This window comes from Pantherophis guttatus, chromosome 6, assembly GCF_059756535.1.
Source record: "Pantherophis guttatus breed Tessera chromosome 6, ASM5975653v1, whole genome shotgun sequence".
Taxonomy (NCBI): Eukaryota; Metazoa; Chordata; class Lepidosauria; order Squamata; family Colubridae; genus Pantherophis; species Pantherophis guttatus.
The window spans coordinates 18,253,378-18,268,710 of NC_142068.1; the positions used below are offsets into that span (position 1 = coordinate 18,253,378).

At 38.7% G+C, this 15,333-nt stretch overlaps 1 protein-coding gene across 11 annotated transcripts in view; it reads left to right on the forward strand.

Moving 5' to 3' along the window:
* TNIK (TRAF2 and NCK interacting kinase) overlaps positions 1-15,333 on the forward strand; it is a 338,950-nt gene that overhangs the window by 285,897 nt on the left and 37,720 nt on the right. For all 11 annotated transcript variants that reach the window (XM_034438985.3, XM_034438988.3, XM_034438989.3 and 8 more), the window contains 4 exons: positions 462-568; positions 4,667-4,830; positions 6,440-6,537; positions 14,472-14,656. In XM_034438985.3, the coding sequence (XP_034294876.1) occupies positions 462-568; positions 4,667-4,830; positions 6,440-6,537; positions 14,472-14,656 (554 nt within the window). The remainder of the gene's footprint in view (positions 1-461; positions 569-4,666; positions 4,831-6,439; positions 6,538-14,471; positions 14,657-15,333) is intronic.

Consider the following 15,333-nt stretch of genomic DNA (forward strand, 5'->3'; position numbering starts at 1 on the left):
GAAATTAGAGGACATTTCACTGGCAAATTTGCCTAACCTGGTAGTCATTACCTGTAATATATTGGTACAGCCTGGGAGGGTCTATGACGATTTGACATGGCCAACTTGCCACAGCCAATTCGCCACAGGACAATTTACCATGGCCATCTTGCTGTGGGTGACTCGTTGCGGGACAAGAGTTACGCTAATATCAAAGAAATGGTAGAATAGAATCACTAAAGAAAGGTTGCAAAATAAAGAACAAAATGAATTGTGCATGACAAAAATTAAAATAATTTTTATTTCTTTTAAATAATTAAATCGAATTGTTCAATTGTCCTGTGGCAATTGTCCCATGGCGAGTTGGCTCTGGCGAGTTGGCAGTGGTAAGTTGGCCACAGCGAGTTGGCCGCAGCAAGTTATCTCATTCTACTTCTGGCAGCAGAACTTCAGTAGCCAGCACGCTTTGGGTTTTCTTACAGGTACCTCAACGAACTACTTCCATTTCACCTGCATTAGCTCGGAAGAACTCACCTGGGAATGGGAATGCTCTAGGACCTCGACTCGGATCACAGCCCATAAGAGCAAGGTAACGCCAACCAAGATAAAACTTAGTGTCCATACATCTAAAGCGCTAGGTTTAGAAGAGAGACCACAGCTGAATGTTCTATGGAGGAAGAATGTCTTATTTCCTTTCCCCGAGCCTCTTGAGATGTAGATAAGAAGAACGTAACAAGTTAAGGAACCACCTACCCTATTCAGATAGTGTTGGATTGTGGTGTTCAATGGGAGAGCACATATTTTGCAAGGAAGTCCTGTCCCTGCCATCTTTAGTTTTAAAAAAATGCTCAAAGGAGCATGAACATAATGGACACATACATGGAAAGAGCCTTGCTGGTTCGAGCAAGATCCAATCAAGCACAGTGTTGTGTCATAAACAGGTAACCAGGTGTATTTGGGAAGCTCATAAGCCTTCATAAAATTGTGATAGCCCTTTTCCCACTGTTGCTTCTTAGCATCTGATAATATAAGATACCAGTTACCTGTTCACTACCTGTGTTCAAGGAAGTGACATTGGGTTATCAAGACAAGTAACTACTGATAGTCCTCGCCATGATTTTGTCTGGTTTCCACTAAAAGCTGCCTAAGCTAGTGGTCCATCACAGTATCTGATGGAAGCAAATTTCACAATGGGGAACATTTTAAGGATGTTTTTTCCCCCCAATCCCGCATCTTCCTGTGTGTAATTTTAGCAGATAACTACATTGTGAAATGGGGGAAAACCTATTTCTCTCCATAGTAGCATCAATTAACCCCTCTTCCTTTCGGTTCACCTTGAGTTCAAAAACCCCAGTTGTTGCAGTCTTTTAATTTTCCCTTTTTTGCATCTCCTCTGGTATTGTTCATATCTTGCCTGGCACCTTTTCAGATATTGCCTGAAATTCTGGGGAGCCATTGCCTTTCAGAGTAGATTATGTATATTTCAGATAGAATAGAATAGAATAGAATAGAATAGAATAGAATAGAATAGAATAGAATAGAATAGAATAGAATAGAATAGAATAGAATTTTTTATTGGCCAAGTGTGATTGGATACACAAGGAATTTGTCTTGGTGCATACGCTCTCAGTGTACATAAAAGAAAAGATACGTTCATCAAGAATCATAAGGTACAACACTTAATGATAGTCATAGGGTACAAATAAGCAATCAAATCATATTAGGAAACAATAGATAGATAGATAGATAGATAGATAGATAGATAGATAGATAGATAGATAGATTTAGATGTTATTTTTATATTTCATATTATGCTGGGCAAGAGATCTTACTTATTTCAGCTCTTGATAAATCAGGATTTAATCTGATCTAACTAAACTAATGCATTAAGAGCTAGAGGATTGATGTAAAATAGGAAATAGCTAAGATTTATTTAAGGCTTTGGCAAGCATTCATCTCCACAATATTTCAAATGTCCTTTCTGGCATACAATAGCAGAAATCTTTGCCTAAAAGGATGTAAGTCTTGGATCTAGGAGTTCTTGCTCTTTCTTCAATTAGTTTATGTTTTGCATCACACTGCAGATCCCATTGCAGTAACAAAATACAAAGCAGCCATAACCTCAAGACTCTTTTTTGAGCACCACAATGTACAACAAACACTGTCTAAGTGGAAGATTGAATTATTTGTTCAGAAAGGCAGCAAATCTTGGACTTTCCCTAGGAAACCTCACTTATTCTGCATCTAAAATTCCAAATCTAGCAGAAACCAGTCTGAAAATATTTGCATTGTATTCAGGCAAGAAAATGTTTCACCTTCTATAACTGCCTTTCCCAACAGGATGGAATTTGGGATATAGGTTTGGAAAACAGAATAAAACTAGTAAGTTATTCTTAGAATGACCCAGTTAAAAATAGATAATCTATATGTTATTTACCAAAATAGTTTTCCACTCAAGGTGGCATGCATAAAAGCTACCCTGTTTTATTTTAGGCACAGCTGCCCTTTTCTCATCTTGCTGGGATCTGAACTCTTGAGAGAAAGAGCAGGATGGGGTTTGCTAATCTCACTTTAAATATAAGAACAGTTTAAGGGCAGCTGGAGAAGGTTGGATACAAATCAAGGAAACTGAGTTTCAGTGCTTTATGACCTCTAGAAGAAAAGGTGGAATGTCTGTACAATAGGCACATATATGTGTGTCACCCCCAACAAGCAGGATTTAAATCCAGATTCCTCTTGTTGAAGTCTGACATTCTATTCTGCATATGCTTTAGGCTGGATTTTTACACCTGTATTTGTTCTTAGGAATGTCTCTTCATTAATTTGCAGTGGAATTGCTGCTTGGAGCTAGGCACTTGGTTTTCAAATTCAGTGTCCAATGCTAGAATGTTGTTGCTATATGTAGGCAATTTTCACTAACTGTAAAGATGAAAGTGAGATCAAAGAAAAGATTGGACAGGATAAAGTTGGCATCCTTCAGCTAAGAAGATCCCTCTAGGTGTGTGGTACTTCATTTCTTCTAATACCTCACAGCCAGCCTGGAGCGGGACAGTGTGAAATAACACACCTGGGCAGTGTGTTCTACAGTAGATGAACATTCACATTTGAGACTGCCTAGAGTCCTTTCAGTTATCTCAAGATCAACTCATTTGTTGCCTTTTGGAGAGAACTAGAACAAGGTAAATAGATTAGTCAATATTAGCTGATATATAATTTATGGTAGCTGAAATACAGAGCTACATACATCACAGAATATTTGCAGCTGCTTTCAGAATGATTTTTTAAAAAACTTGTCACTTACTGGTTTCCTTAATTTGATGGCTGCCATCCCATTACTCTTAATGACTTTATTTTGGCCGTGCTACTGCATCTCCTAACATATCTCTTATACGACAGTTTTTTAAGATACTGTTTTAGCAGAAGTTAAGGAAATCAAAACGGTATGCTGCAAAGAATTTAAATAAATGGATGATCATAGATAAGACACAATATTTATTTGATGGCTATTGATTTCTCGAAGATCATATCTATGTAATTAGGTTGTCCCTTGTTTACTATGAATTTGTGATTACACATACAGATATTAGATGATACAGCTCATCTAATATCATCCAGGATCTCTTATCAACTTTTCCAGAGGTTTGATTGGAGAATTGATAGTACCCAAAGCCAGTAATGATTTGTAAGCCTGATTCTCTGACATAATGGGAAATGATAGCTTCTCACTCTTTGAAGATGTTGTGTAAGGCTTTCAGACTTGCACAATACTCATTCACTTCTCCTACTTTACACATACAAGAAGTAGTTTGGGAACATTCCTGCAGGGCCTCAACTTTACAGTTTGGTAGCAATGTTTTGCCTTATTCTACTTAGTGAAGATCTTTGGGTCAACAAGTAATCGTTGAAAGAACACAAAGAACAGTTTTCTCCTTGCAGGAGAAGAAATCTACTCCATCCCAGTGCAGTAACCATAAACTTGTTTAGGGAAAGGGAAAGACCATCAAATATGAATGACATTGGTTGTTTTTTTCACTGCAGTTTACAGTTAAGTTTTATCCATTGGCTTTTTTGACTCTACTTAATGATTAACCTTCCAATTTTGTGGATTTCCTGATGCAATTTTTAAGCATTATATTTGGAAGGGGATCTATGGGTCTCCCAAAAATGATGTCCATGGTCTTCAACCTCAGTTTGCTCCCTTCTGAAGAAAGAGGGAGCTGTGGTTTAGATGTTCATGGCATTAGAAACTAGAGCAACCTGGTTGATATTCTGTTAGATCTAGGGATACATGCCATCTTCAATACCAAATATCTTCAATGAAAATTTGCAGCGATGACCAAGAGAAGCATCAAAGGGTTCTCTCCCAGCTTACTAATTCACAAGAATCTTTCTAAAGTATTCATGAAATAGATGAATAGATAAAATGAGAGCCAGTTTGGTCTAGTTGTTAAGGCACCAACCTAGAAACCAGAAAATTGTGAGTTCTAGCCCTGCCTTAAGCATATGAAAGCTTGCTAGGTAACTGGATAAGTCACTCTCTCTCAGCCCAACTCACCTCACAGGGTTGTTATTGGGAAAATGGAAGGCGTATTAAGTATGTTTACTACCTTGAGTTATTTATAAACAGATAATAAAGGTGGAATCCAAATAAATAGGTACAACATCCTCTCTTCTTTCCTGTTTCTAGTAACCCAGACCTGCGGAGAACAGAGCCCATAATAGAAAATCTGATACAGAGGACAAGCAGTGGCAGTTCTTCCAGCTCCAGCACCCCCAGTTCACAGCCCAGTTCGCAGGCCGGCTCACAGCCTGGATCCCAAGCTGGCTCCAGTGAACGGAACCGAGCCAGAGGTGAGGTTTCAGCCCATTCTCATGCCTACAGTTTGTCCTCTTCTACTTTCATTTTTGCTGCTTGACATGTTCTACTCATTGGCTTATCAACTGACCACCTGTAATGCTAGGAAGAATTTTCATTTCTCCCTGTGTCCTTAATTCTGTTTGTGTTTTGATTGTCTGCCTTCCTATGAAACACTAAACCAGAAAATTTTAGCCATGATCATTGGACACGCAGTATCACCTTGATTTGCTAATAGTATTAAGCCATTGGGTTGATACTGTATATCATGCTAAGCCACAAAAACGTGAACAACCTTACAGTTTAGCACATACGATCTGCAGTGAATGTCTACAGGTGCCAGGCTTCTGTCCACCTCTAAACCATACTGGCCTCTCAAAATTTAGTTAACATTCCACAGGATCACAAATTTGTGCTTAATTTGCAAGTTGTGATGAGATCTCTAAAATCTCATTACATTTAGCTTGGGTCACAAAAAGGTGTCAGTTCCTGGGTGAAGGATGCTCTATGTTTTGAATGTTGAAGAAAATGGATGCCACTAAGGGGAAGGATGGGTCCCAATTTGCTATCTCCTCTTTCTACAACAGAAAACTGAAGCAGTCCTTGGTAGATGAAAGAATCCTCAACCAAATAAATCCCCAAACCACCACTCAGCCTAGGTGTCTTCCAAATGAGTGAACTAAGACAGTGGTCAAAGCTGGGAATAGAATAGAATAGAATATCAGAATTGGAAGGGACCTTGGAGGTCTTCTAGTCCAACTCCCTGCTTAGGCAGGAAACCCTATATCATTTCAAACAAATGATTATCCAATCTCTTCTTTAAAACTTCCAGTGTTGGAACATTTACAACTTCTGGAAGCAAGTTGTTCCACTGTTCTAACTGTCAGGAAATTTCTCCTTAGTTCTAAGTTGCTTCTCTCCTTGATTAGTTTCCACCCATTGCTTCTTGTCCTACTCTCAGTTGCTTTGAAGAATAGCTTGATTCCCTCTTCTTTGTGGCAGCCCCTGAGATATCGGAACACTGCTATCATGTCACCCCAGTCTTCTTTTCATGAAACTAGACATACCCAATTCCAACAATAATTGAAGTCCATACATCTGGAGGTGCCCAAACTAGTCTGAGGCCATAGCATAGCATCAAACTTTATTCCCTGATGGGGTGATTCCAAAATTGCACTACTTTCTAACTCATAGTTGGTATTAAGTTAATAAATCCAACAAAAGGAAAAGTCCTCCAAAGGTTGGTTCCTCACGCACAAGGCTTTGAAGATGTATTCCTGGTGGGAAATTCAGTCTTGCGACCTCACCTTTTCATTTGAAGTGGTACAGCTCAGGTACAGGTTAAACTAAGCCAAACATCCCATTTTGGAGAAACTTGTATTACACAGATGTGATCAATACCAAAATGTCAATGATGTGAGAATGGAAAGAAATGGGATTTTTGTCTCTGAGCAGCATGTACCCATTGAGATCTAGGCTCAGAAAAGATTACAGTCAGCACCCAAGAGAATGGGATTTTCTGAAGCAGACCTTCTCCCCCTGCCTCACGCTCCCTCCCTGATTTGATCTTTAATCCTTTTTGCACTGGATTTCTTCTTTGCCCAGGAAATGCCAAGCTTGAAGGATCACCCATACTCCCACATGAACCAGCCAAGGTAAAGCAGGAAGACAGCAAGGAGATGACACGGCCAAGTCGACCTGCTGTGAGTCCCATGTATCTTTTGTGATAGACATCTGTCATATATGAGCAACATATGCTGCTGCTTTTTTTTTTTTACTTGATGAATCATCTCCCCACAAATTTTGTACAATTGGGGGGGGGGAGAAGAAACAAGTATCTAATACACTTAAAGTATACTTCAAGTATTTGTAAGGTACTATAGTACAGGTAAGTCCTTGATTTACAATCCCAAAAGTTATGTTGCTAAGGGAGAAATTAGTTAAGTGACTTTTGCCCCATTTTACGACTTTTCTTGCCACATTGGTTAAGTGAATCAGTGCAGCTGTTAAGCTAGTAACAGGTTGTTAAGTGAATCTGGCTTCCCCTTTGCTTGTCAGAAGGTCACAAAAAGGGGATCACATGACCCCGGGACACTGCAACGGTCATAAATATGAGTCAGTTGCCAAGCGTCCGAATTTGATCACCTGACCACGGGGATGCTGCAACGGTCGTAACTGTGAAAAAGAGTCATAAATCACTTTCTTCAGTGCTGTTGTTACTTTGAATGGTCACTAAATGAGTTATTGTAAGTCGAGGACTACCTCGACTAGACAGTTGTCGGTCTAGTTTCTAATAGTTTGTTGATCTTGTTGTCATTATCTGCACTTGTTTTTATGTTGGGGTTATTTCTCAAGAAATTCTGGCTTGGTTCAGCACAGGATGAAGCACAGAAACCCAGCTCAGTGCCTTGATTTCTGACCGAAAGAAGCAGATAAGAAGAAATTTAATTAAATATCCCCTACCCTCTGGCAAATCTAAATTACCATTATTTTTGCTAGAGATTTCACAAAGGCGTGTAACAAGCTGACTGTGCCATTTCATACCGGTTTGATTTTGCTTTTTGACATTTTGTATTTCTAAATTGGAACAGGGTATAGAAGAAATTACTTTGTTATTTTGTTTTTCTCTTTTTACCCTCAATAATTTTTAATTTATTTCTAACCTACTTCCTGATTTTTTTGACATTTTATTTCTCTACCTACACTTAGTTAACAAGTTTTGTTTTATTTCTAACTGACCTGGTTTTTCTGACATTATTATTTATTTATTAAATTTATAAATTTATTTTCCTATCCTGGTGCTAATTACTCCCAAGCCTATAATAAAGCAACAGAGAAGGTCAGCAGTGTCTATTCTTGGTATGTCATGCCCTTGCATAAAGTTATGCTTAAAGTCAAACTCTACTTTCTTGTCTGCCAACATCTAACAAAATGGGTTCTTGCTAATTGTAATTCCAGAGGAAAGATCTTAATATAACTACAGAAACCCTCTCTCTAAAAGGAAGTGTGACATGTAAAACTTTTATTTAACTTATCTTCCATCTCAATCTCTTTAACCCACTCAGGTAAGGTTGAGGCATATTAGAGTTATAATGATAGCAGGAACCAAAATAAACTCTATATTTCTAGATTCTCCTCCCCCCCCCAAAAAAAATAGAAAAATCAGTTCTGATTAAAATGTTCTTTTTAAGATATTTACTCAGAAATATGAAATATGAAAATTGTACTTTCTCCCGTCCTGTTTGGGCATTTGTGTAACAGGTAAAAGTTATATGCAGATCTAGATTTTTAGGTTTCAAATTCACCGTTTTAAGATCATGTGGTAAAGGCTTCAAAGCCACATGAGAATAAAGGGAAGTGTCACCAGGGATATTCTGGCTGCGTCCTGGGGTCTATTTAGAGCTCATGAGCTTTATCAGAGCTGCCATTCAGTTATCTTCCCTGCTTGAATATGTGCTTTTACTAGTTACACAAACTAAAACTTACATATTCATTATGTAAAGAAGTATAAGTGAAAACAAACAAAATTGTCCATTATTTGATAGCAGTGTTCCAATATCTCAGGGGCTGCCACAAAGAAGAGGGAGTCAAACTATTCTCCAAAGCACCTGAGGGTAGGACAAGAAGCAATGGTGGAAACTAATCAAGGAGAGATGCAATCTAGAACTAAGAACCGAAGTGGCGCAGTGGTTAGAATGCAGGCTACTTCTGCTGACTGCTAGCTGCAGTTCAGCAGTTCAAATCTCACCGGCTCAAAGTTGACTCAGCCTTCCATCCTTCCGAGGTGGGTAAAATGAGGACCCAGATTGTTGGGGGCAATATACTGACTCTGTAAACCGCTTAGAGAGGGCTGTAAAAGCATTATGAAGCGGTATATAAGTCTAAATACTATTGCTATTGCTAAGGAGAAATTTCCTGACAGAACAATTAATCAGTGGAACAACTTGCCTCCAGAAGTTATGAATGCTCCAAGACTGGAAGCTTTTAAGAGGATGTTGGATAACCATTTGTCTGAAGTGGTGTAGGGTTTCCTGCCTAAACAGGGGGTTGAACTAGAAGACCTCCAAGGTCCCTTCCAATTCTGTTATTCTATTCTATTTTATCTCATGGTTGCTGAAAGGAGAATTCCCCAACCGAGACAGAAGTGACATGTAGCTAGCTACTCATGTGTTTTGGGTATGTGTTTTCTTTAAAGACCCTCCAACTTTTTTAAAAATCAGTAAATGCTATTTATTCCCTACCATTTAGAGTCAGAAAGCCTACAGTTTTACAGGCAAAACAGGCATACCATCATGTAAAAAAACCAAAGAAAATCTCCAAATGTGACTTCCCTAAACACTCAGGAAACAAAGATCTACGTTAGTCATGTACTCTATCTAGACTGCATCATCACATCAGTTGTTCCAATTCTGTAGTATAGGGTTTTGGCTTTGCCTGGATCTAATTCTCACAATTCCTTTTTCCACACCTTCCAAACTATAAGTGTTTTTTAATCAGGGCAACCTGGTCTACCCAAATATGGGACAGAGCATACTGCTTCCGCTTTTGCCTTTCAGCCCCAATCCAGGAGCCTTCACAGGCAGTCACTTTCGCGACAAACTATTTTTTGTGTTAAATTTATATTTACCCACAAAAAAATAAAGGGAGACTAGTATTGATCTATTTCAAGCTGTTTAGCTCTTGTCAGCTAGCCATACTCTTTATTTCTTTGACAGTAAATATAAATTCAACATTCCAAACTATATGTCCCTCCAAATTAGGATATCTAAACAGAAGAAAGAGAAGACAACTGGTCAAAGGCCACAAGGTATGTTCATAAATCCTAGATTGAAGCCAATTTAGGAAAATATGTCAGGACCTTTAAGGTAAAGGTAAAGGTTCCCCTCGCACATATGTGCTAGTCGTTCCCGACTCTAGGGGGCGGTGCTCATTTCCGTTTCAAAGCCAAAGAGCCAGCGCTGTCCAAAGACATCTCCATGGTCATGTGGCCGGCATGACCAAACGCCAAAGGCACACAGAACGCTGTTACCTTCCCACCAAAGGTGGTCCCTATTTCTCTACTTGCATTTTTTACCTGCTTTTGAACTGCTAGGTTGGCAGAAATTGGGACAAGTAACAGGAGCTCACCCCATTACACGGCACTAGGGATTCGAACTGCTGAACTGCCGACCTTTCAATCAGCAAGCTCAGCATCTTAGCCACTGAGCCACCGTGTCCCCATCAGGACCTTTACTAAACAGCTATTACATCAAAGATGATTGGTATCTTTATTATAGTTTTTGTTCATGCAGGTTAAGAAGTACATTCCCAGAAGTATCATCATCTTACATTCTGAAATTATAGAAAAGCCATTCGCAACTCTTCCAACCATGTAAAGCTACTCTGAGACATGCTACATTGAACACCAGTGTATCTGTAATACACTGTGGATTAAAATTGTTGTTTTCATGTGTGATTGGAAGCCTAGAAATCTAAGAAATGAAACATTTACGCCCAGTCGGGGGTCCCTTTCTCTTGCTTGAATGATTTGTGAGCAGTAATTATGAAGCTCTACCTTTGATATCCAAATTATAATCGGGTTGCTGTTGAGAGTGTATAAGCCAATTTTTTTACTATTTAATTCTCTAGTTGGATGATGGTGAGCAGACTAATTTAAAAGTAATACGATGTATTGCTGCAGGTAATTAGAAACAATCCAGTCAGAATGAATGAGTCATTCATTACTGGACTTTGAAAGGTATATTAGAAAAATATTCATGCTGCCCAAATCTTAATTGGACTTCTTTTCGTTTGGGGTTTGGGGGGGGAGTTGACCTAAGTGTAGCACTCCCCCAAAAGGGCTGCTGGAGTCCGGGTTCTTGCCCCACAGACGCCTCTCCTATCCTGTCCCCCCCCCCCTTTCTCCCTCAGGCTTGCCCCACAGAAGCCTCCTCTATCCTATCCCATCTCTCCCCACAGAAGCTTCTCCTATCCTCCCTATTGCCTTCACTCCTTCTCTCTTTCCCCAGGCCTCTTTCTTCATTTCCCTCTTAAGCCTCTCTTCTATCCTCTCAGGCCTTTCTTTTTCTCCCAGCAAAAAAACCCCTCCTTCCTCTTCTCACATCTGTCTTGTCTCTTTTCCCACCAAAACCTCCCCCTCCTATTCCCTTCTCTCCCCGCTCCCCCCCCACTACATAAGCATTTAATTGATTTGTTAGCAATGAAAATATTTGCTTAGATTAGGCCAGAAATTAATTACGTTTGTTGGTAGTAGAAGCTATAGTTGTTATTTTCTTTAATTGTATAAAAAAGGAATACAATGGGATGTGGGAATAGGAAGACTGTATTCATCTGGAGAGTAAAAAGAAGAGTGTCAAACATTCATCTATGATTATAGTCCTTAAACTATTCATATTGGCTTGATGGTGATGATGTTTACTCTTACTGCCCATTATTTGAGCACGCCTTTCCTACACATTTCAAGGCACCATCCATAAGTTTTGCTCCTCCAATTTTTAGATTTGAGAATTTTGGTGGAAGTAGGTGTTCGCAACTCCTAATTATGTTGTAATCGCGAATATTATCTTACTTGTTTGTCATAACTAAGAAAAAAATATATGACTTTCAAAAATAGTTTTCTCTAAAATACAGCAGTGGGTTTCTTGTTTACTTCAAGTTACAAAAAATTGGATAAGCGGATTGTTAACATTAGTTACATAGTCATGACTTGGTTAGGTCACTGTTGGTTGGTGAAGCAACCAAATATAGTTAAAATGCACCTTTGAAAATGTGATATTTGGGATATGAGTTTCAAGATAGAGGAGATCCCCATTTTTAAAAACAATAATAAAAGTCCCCATTTTAAAAAAATGAAGTAGAGCAAGTGCCAGCTCAAAAGTGTCACTACTGTCAGATCTTCAGAAAAATTACGTATATAAAATGCCCCACTGCTGACTTTTTCTTGAACAACTGACTTTTAAACCTCAATCTCCTCTCATAAAACATCAGATTAACTAAAAATGTTGAGAATTCCTTGTGGATAGGATTCACAATATTTTTGCACTGGGATAATAAATCAGTAATCTTCAGTAGTCTCGTTCTCACACTAATGAATTAAATAGCTGTGCTTTTAAAGCAAAACAAATAATCCTGCATAGCAATGCTATGCTAATACATTATAACTTTAGGATAATCTTTGTTTTAATAAGCTGTTTGAGTTAATCAGGTTGGAATCAACTTGAAATGATCTTAGCATAGGCTTTCTGTTTTGTGGCATTGTTATGTGCTGAATTTCATAGCATTGCTATGCTAAGCATATGCTAAATTTGAATTGTTAGCTTCATGAAGTAACAATGGATTGGATATTATTTATATTTTGAGACTTCTGATTTTGTAATGTCTTAAAATTTCCAAAGATTATCTCTATTATGGAATGGGGAATTTGGGTAACTTTACATTTATAAATTCTGCAGTATTTCAAAAGAGTAGACATTGTAGTTTAAGCAATGAAAACCAGCTATTTGATTGATTGAAAATTCTCCCATTAATTGATTGTTCTACTTCTATATCAATCTGCCCATAGAGTTCAATATGCTTGAGATAGTTTTTGTTCATGAAGTTTTACAAAATGGCTAGAAAGATTCACAATTTGACCTGAATAGTATTAGCCTTGATGGATAGAGGGAAGATGGAACTTCACTCTTTGTCTTCCTTGCACAATCTCTAGAGACTTGACATAGTCAAGCAAGCTGAGTGCAGAAGTCTCAAAGAGAACTCCGCTGAGATTGGATTATTAGGGATTTTTTTAAAAAGAAATTCTCAATTTCTCCTATCAGGTTGTAAAGGACTGTTTATTTTTGTTTTTAAGAGACATTCCAAGACATTTTACAAAAAAAATAATTGTATGATGCAGGAAACACTGAGTATAGCCAGAGGAACAAACAAACCAACAGTACACAAACTTGAATTTTTTTCAATGAGTTTCTTTTCCCCTAATCTTTTATATCTGAGCAAATATGCTAATAGCTTCCTTAGTCTTAATATAGGGAGAGGTTGTAAGAGAGTTGATTGCAATTGTTTTGATCATCATGTGCGGGTTTAATGCATTCTCTTCTAACTCATTTAATTAAACCTATTGTGTTTTTTTATTTTTTGCCCTACTGCTTTCCTTTGTATGGCCATGAAAGCATATAAGATTACAATAAATATCTCTGTACAGTTCTTACAACTGTTTGTCTCAAAACAACACTATTAAGATATAAATGGAAAACCTTAAATGTTGTATTAACTGGAAAATTCTTTGTATCTAGTAATCCAGGTTCTAGCATTATGATTCATGGCCAATTTTGCATATGTATACATGCACTCACATGCACATATTGTAAAATGCATCCTGCCTATATCTTTTGTATGTCATTATGCATAGCAATAGCACTTAGATTTATATACCGCTTTACAGTGCTTTACAGCCCTCTCTAAGAAGTTTACAGAGTCAGCATATTGCCCCCAACAATTTGGGTCCTCATTTTACCCACCTCAGAAGAGTGGAAGGCTGAGTCAACCTTGAGCCTGGTGAGATTTGAACTGCCAAATTGCAGGCAGCCATCAGGCAGCAGAAGTAGCCTGCAGTACTGCACTCTAGCCACTGCACCACTGAGGCTCTGTATGATTCAAGCTATCATGTGAGTTTTACATATACTATGCATTGTTAGTGATGATCATAGATAAGGAGTCCACTTGATACGTTGCACTGAATTTCTAGAGAAATGGATATAAAGAGGCCGACATGCCTGCATGGGAAACATAATAGCCAAAATTAGTTCAGTTAGCATAATCTAAAGTCTGTGGTACTTGGTCGTGACTGACCTCATGCACTTCAATTCCTCTTAAATGCGTTTAAGTGGAAGATGTGCAGATTTTGGATCACCCAAAATGTATATTTGGAATCAATACCCTTCTGAGATGGCATTGTTCCCAGTTTACTGTGATGACAACTGCATTCTTGTAACTGCTATAGCTGTCAATAGATTTAGATATGCTAAATCTATCATAATGAGCTAATGACACAAGCTCATTATGATAGATTTAGCATACCTAAATCTATTGACAGCTATAGCAGCTATAGCACAAGTTCATTTGTGTCATTTGCATGACATAATGTTCAAGATGTCATTTCCCCCTCCCCTTGCTAGTCTTATACATGTCCATAGAAGGCTATAATAGCACTAGCAATAGCACTTAGACTTATATACCGCTTCACAGGGCTTTACAGCCCTCTCTAAGTGGTTTACAGAGACAGCATATTGCCCCCAACAATTTGGGTCCTCATTTTACCCACCTTGGAAGGATGGAAGGCTGAGCCTGGTGAGATTTGAGCTGCCAAATTGCAGGCAGGCAGCAGAAGTAGCCTGCAGTACGGCACTCTAACCACTGCGCCACCATGGCTCATAAACACGTGTTTACATGTAACCCATATGTCAGCAGTTTGCTGTTAGGTTTTCAGTGAGTATACAGGATTTTGTACAACAAAATCTATACATTCCATAATATTTGCCTTCTACATCAGCTGACTGTTGCATTTCCTAATCCTTATCCCATCCCCTCTATAGTTCAGGTGAAAATTCATGTTGCTTTCTGGATTTTTTTCCTTCTCGTACAGGATCTGACTGCTTTAGCAAAAGAACTGCGGGAGCTGCGGATTGAAGAAACCAACCGGCCTTTAAAGAAAGTTACCGATTATTCCTCTTCCAGTGAGGAGTCTGAAAGCAGCGAAGAGGAGGAAGAAGACGGAGAAAGTGAAACACAAGACGGCACCGTGCCTGTCAGCGACATCCCAAGGCTTATGTAAGACATTCTCTCTTGATGAAGATAAATCCACAAACACGTCTCATTTGGAACTGCTGGTTGCAATAATGTTTTATAGACATTATAAATATGGTGTCCCCCAACCTTTTGGGGTACCAGGGACTGGTTCCATGGAGAGAAATTTTTCCACAGACTGAAGGGTTTCGCATGCTGCCTGCATCCCATGGCTGGAGTTTCACTGGTTTGCACGGCCCAGTTTCTGGCATGCCATGGCCTGGTGCCAGTCCACGGACCAGGGGTTGGGGACCTCTGTATAGACTATTGCTGAAAAAAGCCACCCCCATAATGTATACAAAAGATTTCCTACCAGATTAGGCCGGGAGCTTAGTCTCCTGTTCTCTCTTTCTGCCCAAAGAAAAGTGAATAAATGCACAACAACAGTAATGAAGGGAACCAGCAAGTAAATACATGCACTTTCATTAGATTGTTTGGTAAGGAATCAGATTACGGCAGTAGGATGTAGGTGAGCAAAATGGGGCCCTATAATCACATAGGACCCCCATGCCTCCTTTTTTATGGTTTCTGGATTCACTTCTGAAGCCAATTATTTAAAATAGAGGGTTTGGTTTTCTGTCATTTTGGAGTAACAGATGTAAGAAAATACTTCTGTAAGCTGTAAAGAGGCTTCTCTGAATCAATCAGTCAATATCCCAAAT